We start from the raw sequence: 9,883 nt of genomic DNA on the forward strand, positions 1-9,883 counted from the left end.
AGTCTAATATAATTTTTTAAGAGAAATATGCAAATACACCCTGAAGTGAATTTCTTCTCACTCCAAAGTTCATTACAGCAAGAACTCCATTTTCCATTTCAGTGGTACATTCTCTCTAGGCTGCAAAAAATGCAGAGGACAAAATGACATTTGAAAAAGGTGTCTTTAAAGATACCTTTAAGAGCAATAGTCCCCTTATGCCATTTACGCTCACATAAGAGACTGGAATAGTAAAGCACTATGAACAGTGATGAATGTTGTAAAAGTCCCTGGTGAGGCTTAATCAATACTGTCTATAGCCGTGTCCACCGGAGGAAGCTAGTTTTCTGTGAATTCTAGTGGGAAACAATTATTGAATGATAAACACGTCTTCATTGACTGCTCTGTCAGATACTTAAAGTTTCTGGGAGGCCTTGCCTTTTCTACCCAAGGAAGAAGTGAAAATGCGTCTTGCACAATTGCTTAACTATTCCCAACGCAAGCCTTCATTCTATCATTTATTTCCCTAGTAATGTGGGCATAAGGAATCCTGTACTACTGGTGCGGAAACTTGGGTGTAAAAGTGATCACAAAGCTTACATGGGGCCAGGCGCGGTGGGTCACGCCTATAATCCCCTCGGGAGGCTGAGGCAGGAGAACCACTTGAATCCGGTAAGGTTGCAGTGAGCCGAGATCGCGCCACTGCACTCCAGCCTGGACGATACAGAGAGGCTCTGTATCAAAATAATAATAATAATAATCCGAGCCTGACCAGTCGCCCCACAGCGTCAAGGTGAAACCAGGTGACCGCGACTACAGCGTTTAATAATGGGTCCTCAGGCAAAAACTCCATGGATGGGAATCCCGCGCCTCTGAAGCTGCCCAACGAGGCGGTCTCCTAGTGGCACCTGCCCCGCCAAAGGAGCAATGAGGGGCTGCGTTTAGGTGAAGCCGGTATTGAGCAAAGCTTCTGGATCAGTCAGGCGCTCAGAAGGGACGTCTGTGGGAGAGGGGTCAGCGTGGTACCCAGACCCCGCCCGGGGTGAGGTTGGTACTGAACTGGCTGAGGCGTGGAACCCCTACCCTCCACCCTCCTGAGGTGCCGGGGCCAGTTTGGGCCGGGACTCCTAGAATTTGAATTGGGGGTGGTCTAACGCTGTCGCCTGCGGGGTGTGCAGGAGGCCCCTAGTGAAGCCAAGTGTCCGCAGAGTCGGGACGCCGCTCTATGCTCGGCTCTCGATTGCTCGCGCCTGGCAGCGGCGGGCGGCGCACGCGACGGCTGGGGCTCTGCGCTCGAGGGGTCGAGCCTGGGCCGAACCGGCGGCGGCGCGCACTCTGCGGAGGCCTCTGCGCCTCGGGCAAGCGGGTGAGAGAGGCCGCGGCGGCCAGCGCGGGGATGTCGAGGAGCTCGAAGGTGGTGTTGGGCCTCTCGGTGCTGCTGACGGCGGCCACAGTGGCCGGCGTACATGTGAAGCAGCAGTGGGACCGGCAGGTCGGTGTCACGTGACCGTCTCTTCCGGGCCCGCGCGCGGCGGCGGCCTGGGGCCTCTCGTGGTCTCTGCCGGTTCGGTTCCTCAGTTCGTCCTCGTGTCTTTTCCCTGCAGTGGCGCGTCCCTGCACCCCACGCGTTTGTGGCTGCAGCCGGCGGCCGCCCTGCTGGGCTCCGGGCGCTGCAGCTTCCGGCGGGCGTGTGCAGCCTGGAGGTTCAGGAAAACCCGGCCGCCGGGCTTAGTGCCTTGGGAGCTCCGCGCTGAAGTGGCCTTGCTCCGCACTTGCACGGCACGCACGCTTTTGGGGTGCCCAGAGGCTCTGTTTTCAAGTCATAGTTGGCCCGCAGGGTGCGGACCTTTCCACATGTCACTTGGGCCGCTAGAAAATAGAAGGCAGGGAAGGAGTTTCTTGGGGTGCATTCTGCAAGTTACCAGCCTCTCTCCTGGCCGAAGTTTGGGGCTGAAGCCTAATGTGTTTTAAGTGCTTTTGATTTTATCCTATGGTAAGGGAGCCCCCCCTCCCCATACTCGTTCTCCATGCCTTTGACCAAGATAATTTGGTGAGATATTTGAACTTCTCTTTTAAATGAACAGTTTGCTGTGGAAACTGGAATCTGGGAACGACAGAGATAACAGCCTCCAGATTTTCTTTTTGGTACTTTTATTTCAGGGAATATCCGTGACCTACTGATGAGCAGTGACTGACCATCTATTCTTTCCTCTCAGTTCATATTTTCTTTCTTATTCAAGTTGGCAGACCTTTAATGGCTGATTGCTGTGTGGAAGCTACCTCACTAAGCACCTTGGGAATACGAAGATGAGGAAACTCCACTCTTCCAGAGTCTATCAGTGATTCATAACCGTGCTGAGAACGGGGAATTGGGTCGTTGGTGAATTTTCAGAGAACAACTTGGCAGTGATTGGGGTTGAACCTAGTTCTCCAAGGGTGAAAATAATGGACAGGATGAATCAAGAGTAAACAGTCTTTTCTTGATTTGCCTACCCAGAGCTTCGGACTGTGCTGTGTGCTTGATATACAGAGATGAAGCGGATGAGGTCTTTGTTCCTGGTGTTCACAGACTGTGGAAATTAGAAGAGAGGAAGCATGTGATGATACAAGAATTTTGGCGAGGGGGGTGGGGATGAGATGACTTAATGAAAGGGCACAGGAGAGATCAGAGATTTGGGATTAAAATGTGCTCCTAAGGGGCTAGCTTTTGGAATAGAGGCAGAAGACTTCCGCCTCTTAGAAGGGAAACGAAAAGATGTTGATCCTGGGAAAACTTGAGATGGAGTAAAATTTAATATGACAGATGTTGTTCTGACGTCAGTGAAGTGATTTTTGAAGGGTTTGGGTAGGGATGGATTAGAGCTTGGCTTTGGACCCTAGCTAAACATCAGACGTTCCCGGAAAGTTTTTACAGTGTGACTGAGGCTTGGTCCCCACCCCAGACCGTTTAAACCAGAATCTCTTGGGGATGGGCAGCTGGTTCAGCAATGTTTTAAAAGCAACCCAGAGAATTTTAACACGGGGCTACGAACCGTTGTGTTACAGAGTGGAAAAGTGGTTATTTGGAAGTTAGAGATGAAGAAAATGTTGACCAGGTTGAAAAGGCTGACCAGAATAACGTGTGTGTGTGTGTGTGTGTGTTTCTTTTTTTTCCTTTTATGTCTGATTCTTCATTAGGGGCTTACATTGTATTAATAGCAGTGGGAAAGAGTAGGACAAATGATTTCGCACATTGGATGTGTCAGAAGATTCAAGGAAGCAAGAAATTAAATAACGAATATTGTTTCCTGACCGTCTACCACATACCAGGCAGTGTATTAAGCACTTTACATATATCATCTTTAATCCTCACAGGAACCTAGCAAAAATTAAGCAGTGCTACATGAGGAGCCAGAGTTCTAGGTGTTAGGGTTGGAAGAAGAAAGAGGTCTTTAGTGGTTAGAAAGGTAGTTCAGTGAGGGTCACAGGAAGGATGTGTGAGGCAATCAGCATAGACCTTGAAGCCTAGAAGATAGCAAATGATGGGATGGAGAGCCAGATCATAAGCACACATGACACTTCTGAGAAGGAAGGGTAGGATGGGAGGCAGGTGTGGAAGGAATGATTCTGGTAAATGGTGTGGGCTTGGGAGGCTGGGTATCGGTGTGTCATGGTGTAAGTAGCACGGGACAGGAAGACCTGTGGTCCGGGGAGTGGAATAAGCACCTCCGTTTTTGTCTCAGTGGGGATCTTGCCCAGGGTGCATGGTTCAAGACAGTTGGGTTTCAGTTGAGTTATATCAATCCTGGGACTCCTTCAAATCCCTCATAATGAAGCTGTAGACCTGGAGGAGGTCCAGCAAGTAGGTTTTATATTAGGTGAGTTTTAAAACTAGGTAAAATAATTTGGAAAAAAACCCTACAAACATACGCAGGCCCTGGGCCCCACTCCCATTAATTCTACTCTATACAGGCACTATTAAAAACTATTTATTGGCCAGGCACGGTAGCAGCACTTTGGGAGGCTGAGGCAGGCAGATCATTTGAGGTCAGGAGTTTGAGACCAGCCTGGCCAACGTGGTGAAACCCCGTCTCTACTAAAAATACAAAAAAGTTAGCCAGGCCTGGTGGCGCACGCCTGTAATCTCAGCTACTGGAGAGGCTGAGGCACAAGAATCACTTGAACTCAGAAGGTGGAGATTACAGTGAGCCGCGATCGTGCCATTGTACTCCAGCCTGGGTGACAGAGCAAGACTCCTCAAACAACAAACAAACAAACAAAAAACCTATTTATTTATTTATTTGTTTAGAAATGGGGGCTTGTTCTGTCACCCAGGTGGGAGTGGAGTGGTGCAATCTCAGCTCTGCAGTCTGTGCCTCCAAGCTCAGGTGATCCTATCACATCAGCCTCAGGAGTAGCTGGGACCACAGGCACTCCCTGCAGTTTTGTTTTTTTTGTTGTATTTTTGCTAGAGACGGGATTTTGCCATGTTGCCCAGGATGGTCTAGAATTTCTGAGCTCAAGCAGTCTGCCTGCCTTGGCCTAAGATTACAGGAGTACTGGAATTACAGGAGTGAGCCACCACGCCTGGCCTAAAACCTGTAGAGTATTTTGTGAGCAATGAACTATAAAATGTTAGTTATTAGTAATGACTAAATTGATGTTTTTAAAAGTCTCATCTTGGGTGCCAGGTCCATATTCTGAAATGCTGTGGTTTTTTAGTGCTTATTAAGGTAACTACCATTGATGAGCATTTATTTTTTCCTCTGGTAGTAGCATTCTTCTTTTTCTTCTTTCTATGTTATATAATTAATTAATAATTCTGCATGATTTTTACATTTTTAACTTTACATGCTAGAAGCCACGTTCAGATTTTAGTAATCTGCATTTTTTTCTCTTGATGTTTGTTGTTCAGCTAGGATAATTGCTAACTGAAGAGTAGTTTAGAGTGTTACTGTAGTAACTCGCCAAGTTTTTAAAGCATTACATATCAATTAGAGTTTAAAAATTTAACATTGGCCGGGCGCGGTGGCTCACGCCTGTAATCCAGCACTTTGGGAGGCTGAGGCAGGTGGATTACTTGAGATCAGGAGTGCGAGACTAGCTTGGCTGACGTGGCGAAACCCTGTCTCTACTAAAAATGCAGAAATTAGCTGGGCATGGTGGTGCGTGCCTGTAGTCTCAGCTACTTGGTAGGCTGAGGCCAGAGAATCACTTGAACCTAGGAGGTGGACGTTGCGGTGAGCTGAGTTCACACCGCTGCACTACAGCCTGGTTGACAGAGCGAGACTCTTGTCTCAAAAAATAAATTAAAAAAAAAATTTAACATGGTGCCAGTTTTTTTTTTTTTTTTTTTTTTTTTTTTTTTTTTTTTTTTTTTTTTTTTCTGTTATTTCCCATTACATTTCCTGTACTAAATGCTCAGGAATTTCTAAAAGTATGATAAGAAATCATTTCAGTAATAACATTTAGCACACTACCAAATTTATTTGATCGTTTATTACATTTTACATTTGTACAGAAAATTAAAATAGTAACTGGGTATTTGGAATCTGAAAGTTTTAAGTGTATTTTGGTAACACTGTTATTTGGATTTGAATGGCACAAGGATGGGGACCACCTGTTCGGGATGTTACTGAAATCTGTTTCTTACGTTTTTAGAGGCTTCGTGACGGAGTTGTCAGAGACATTGAGAGGCAAATTCGGAAAAAAGAAAACATTCGTCTTTTGGGAGAACAGATTATTTTGACTGAGCAACTTGAAGCAGAAAGAGAGAAGATGTTATTGGCAAAAGGATCTCAAAAATCATGACTTGAATGTGAAGTATCTATTGGACAGACAACACGAGTTTGTGTGTGTGTTGATGGAGAGTAGCTTAGTAGTATCTTCATATTTTTTCTGGTCACTGTCCTTTTACACTTAATCAAATAAAGGACAGTGGATCATCTATTGTAAATTACTGCTTTCAGGGTCCCTTATATCTGAATGAAGGAGTGTGGGCAGACACTCTTTGGAAGAGTCTCTGTCTGTGTGATCCTGGTAGAAGCCCTGTTAAGGTCACTGTCCAGAGCTTAGGGTTGTTACTGTGAACCACTGCTGAGCTTGTGAGAGGGAAGGGATGGATAGTAGCATCCACCTGAGTAGTCTGATCAGTCGGCATGATGACGAAGCCACGAGAACATCGACCTCAGAAGGACTGGAGGAAGGTGAAGTGGAGGGAGAGACGCTCCTGATTGTCGAATCCGAGGACCAGGCATCCGTGGACTTATCGCACGACCAGAGTGGGGATTCCCTCAACAGCGATGAAGGAGACGTGTCGTGGATGGAGGAGCAGCTGTCCTACTTCTGTGACAAGTGCCAAAAATGGATACCAGCCAGTAAGGAGTTCCTCACTCCCTTTGATTTGTCAATTCCTGTGTGAAGGTTTGTTTTTCCAACCTGTGAAAGAAGCGTGAATGTGTAAAAGAGACCTAAATAAAAAGATAATTACATTTATTCCTAGTCGATCAGGTATAAATTTATATAAAACATAGGCCCGTTTGTACTAATGAAACTTACTGTCAACCTCTATCACATTGTTAAATTAACACTTTTGATGGTAACTCAATAAAATTGAGAAAATTGGAAATCCTGTGTTACTTAAAGAATTAGCCATGTTTTTCTAACAAGATCATAGAGATTTAGGGCCAATTCCAGTCCCAGTGTTGAATTCATGTTCAAGTTTATAAAAATTACTTTGTTAACGTTTAACTTATATAGAGAACTCCTCTTATTGTATACTGAAAAGAGGTTAGAATTAGCAGATTGAAGGGGTTTTTTGCCCTTTTTCTAGGACCAGTCTTTTTTCCCATTCCTTTTTTTCTGCTGGCAAAAGATACATCATACACACTCCCTGATTGCCGCAATCTTGAGTTTTTTTTTCTTTTTTCTTTTTTGAAGTGGAGTTTTGCTTTTGTTGCCCAGGATGGAGTGCAATGGAGCGATCTCAGCTCCTGGGTTCAAGTGATTCTCCTGCCTCAGCCTCCCAAGTAGCTGGGATTATAGGCATTTGCCAGCACACCTGGCAAATTTTTTTTTTTTTGAGACAGAGTTTCGCTCTTGTCGCCCACACCGGAGTGCAATGGTGTGATCTTGGCTGACTGCAACCTCCGCCTCCTAGGTTCAAGTAATTCTTCTGCCTCAGCCTCCCCAGTAGCTGGGATTACAGGCATGCACCACCACGCCCGGCTAATTTTGTATTTTTAGTAGAGATAGGGTTTCTCCAGGTTGAGGCTGGTCTTGAACTCCTGACCTCAGGTGATCCACCTTGGCCCCCCAGAATGCTGGGATTATAGACATGAGGCACTGTGCTCGGCCCTAATCTTGAGATTTTCAATGGCCAGCTTCCTGGCACTTGAGGAGCGTGGCTTGCCAGCCATCACATGGTTCGTACCGAAACAGGATTTTCCCGTTAGGCAAGAGCCTAGTAAAGATATACTACTTGAGGAATGCCTTTGTGTAATATAATTTGTAACCAAGTCAGAGAAATACATATATAATTGTGAAGAGGGTCATTTTCTGGCATGCGGAAATGTTTTTCTTAAAATGGGTTCAACTTCAAATTTAGTCACTGTTAACAAATTAATAGTAACATTTTCACGGGAAACGTAGAATTTACTAGTTAGATGGCTTTTGCTTCTGAGCGGTCTCTGCTTATTTATTTCAGGTTCTGCCTGAATTCTGAGTGGCTTTCCCTTTATCCTGTGAGGACAAATTTTAAACTGCCCTTTGTGGTCAGGACCCTGCTAACTGTAGCTTCTTTGATCACCACACAACTTTGCAGTTAGGGTGAACTTCTCATTCTTCACAAACAATTCTTATCCTTAGGGCTTTGCACAGTTTTTTTCCTCTGGTATATGCATCTCCACAGCCTCCATTCTCCCTACACACAAAGACACCCCTTTTCACCTGGCCAATTTCTAATCCTAAGCCTCCCACTAATATAGCTTGGGCCCCCCTTTTATTTACCCTCACACTGCCCTGTGGTACACATCACATTCCACTCCTTTGGTTTTCATGTGTCACAGAGCATCAGCATCACCTGAGGGACTTTAAGAAATGTAACTCCTAGGCTCTGCTTTAGAAATTGATTAATTTTATCTGGGCTAGAACCAAGCATATTTAGAAAACCAAGAACAACTTGGGTGATTCCAATGCACTGTGAGCATGGAGAACCACTGTGCTTTTGTGATCACCTATTTTCTATGCAGCCCTCAGGGAAGTGCAAACTGTGAGAGCAGGCACCATTTTCTGTCTTGGACTTTGTATTCCCAGTTCCTAGCCCAGTGCCTGGTATGCGGAGGGAGCTCAAATTTTTTGAAAGAATGTGTGAAGAGACCTGCCTTTGGGAGTCAGGAATGTGACAGTTGGGAAATCCAGCAATAATACCTGCTTTTCCAGTACCTTTCTCCTAAAAGTTACTGGATCCTACAGATCTTAGTGGGCGTATACTTGGTATTAGAAATCTTTCTTACTCCCTTCCTTTTCCCCATCTTGCAATTGTGGGTTGTCTGAAGAAAATACGACTCAACATAGGAAAGGAAAATCTGGGTGATAAATGGATTAAACCTTTGGGTTACCGCTGCTCTAGATAAACCCGTGATGTGACTTTTTGTTTTTCTCCTAGGTCAGCTGAGGGAACAGCTCAGTTACCTTAAGGGTGATAATTTTTTTAGGTTTACTTGTTCGGATTGCTCAGCAGATGGCAAGGAGCAGTATGAAAGGCTGAAGCTGACATGGCAGCAAGTGAGTAAAAAGCCCTTCCCCGAGTCCATGAGGGTGGTTTCCCCAGGAGTTTGTTGGAATGAATATCTAGAAACTTAGGGATGAGCTTTTGAATTGTTTGGAGGGGCACTTTTTATTTCGCAATGAAATTAGATACCGAATATATGGAGAAGGGAGTGAAAAATACTCGCTGTAATCCCAGCACTTTGGGAGACCGAGACGGGCAGATCACCTGAGGTCAGGACTTCGAGATCAGCCTGGTCAACATGGTGAAACCCCATCTTTATTGAAAATACAAAAATTAACTGGCTAATGGTGGGCCCCTGTAATCCCAGCTACCTGGGAGGCTGAGGCAGGAGAATCGCTTGAACCTGGGAGGCGGAGGCTGCAGTGAGCCCAGACCGCGCCACTGTACTCCAGCTTGGGCGACAAAGTGTGACTCCTTTTCAAAAAAAAAAAAAAAGAAAGCAAAATATTCACTGCTGACTTGGCGAATTAGGCTTGAGAGGCTTGAGAATCTCATGATTTCATTTATATGTGATACCAAGCTCAGATTATAATTGAAAATGAAATTCTTATTTTCCTGGCAGCCATTTTAAGAACAATAAAACTTTTTTTAAAGTGGAAAGATGGCTAGGTTGAAAACAGATTTGGAAGAAGGAAGGTGACTGATTGCAAAAACCAACATAACCCAGCTTTTCTGCATTTGAACTCAGAGATGTTTGAATTTTTGTTTGCTGAAATACTTGTTCATTTTTAACCGTCTCTAATACCAACATGCTAATCTAAGCCAGCTGTATCCTAAACAATAGCTTTTTACTGATCTCCAGGTTGTATTAAATTGTTTTGGTTTTGTTTCTATATCAATAGGTGAATATATAATATGAATAATAATAAGGTATCAATGTATACTTTTTAGTTCAACAACCAAATGAAGCCAGACATGGTGGCTCACATCTGTAATCCCAGCACTTTGAGAGGCGGAGGCGGCCAGATTATCTGAGCTCAGGAGACAAGCCTGGGTAACGTGGTAAAACCCCGTCTCTATAAAAAACAGACCAGACGAAGTGGCTCATGCCTGTAATCCCAGCACTTTGGGAGGCCGGGTGGGGCGGATCACCTGAGTTCGGGAGTTCGAGACCAGCCTGACCAACATGGAAAA

At 45.1% G+C, this 9,883-nt stretch overlaps 2 protein-coding genes across 2 annotated transcripts in view; both read left to right on the forward strand.

Moving 5' to 3' along the window:
- The first annotated feature begins 1,276 nt into the window (after positions 1-1,276).
- On the forward strand, positions 1,277-6,586 carry PET117 (PET117 homolog (S. cerevisiae)). The gene is made up of 2 exons (XM_011979493.1): positions 1,277-1,471; positions 5,620-6,586. Exons 1-2 carry the CDS (start codon positions 1,376-1,378, stop codon positions 5,767-5,769), a joined length of 246 nt encoding a protein of 81 aa, XP_011834883.1. The 5' UTR covers positions 1,277-1,375; the 3' UTR covers positions 5,770-6,586.
- The window catches only part of CSRP2BP (CSRP2 binding protein), a 57,343-nt gene continuing 53,092 nt past the window's right edge, over positions 5,633-9,883 (forward strand). Inside the window, exons 1-2 of the mRNA XM_011979492.1 lie at positions 5,633-6,335; positions 8,624-8,742. Of these exons, the coding sequence (XP_011834882.1) occupies positions 6,077-6,335; positions 8,624-8,742 (378 nt within the window). The 5' untranslated portion in view covers positions 5,633-6,076. The remainder of the gene's footprint in view (positions 6,336-8,623; positions 8,743-9,883) is intronic.

The sequence above is a fragment of the Mandrillus leucophaeus genome, unplaced genomic scaffold (assembly GCF_000951045.1).
Source record: "Mandrillus leucophaeus isolate KB7577 unplaced genomic scaffold, Mleu.le_1.0 Scaffold202, whole genome shotgun sequence".
Lineage (NCBI taxonomy): Eukaryota > Metazoa > Chordata > Mammalia > Primates > Cercopithecidae > Mandrillus > Mandrillus leucophaeus.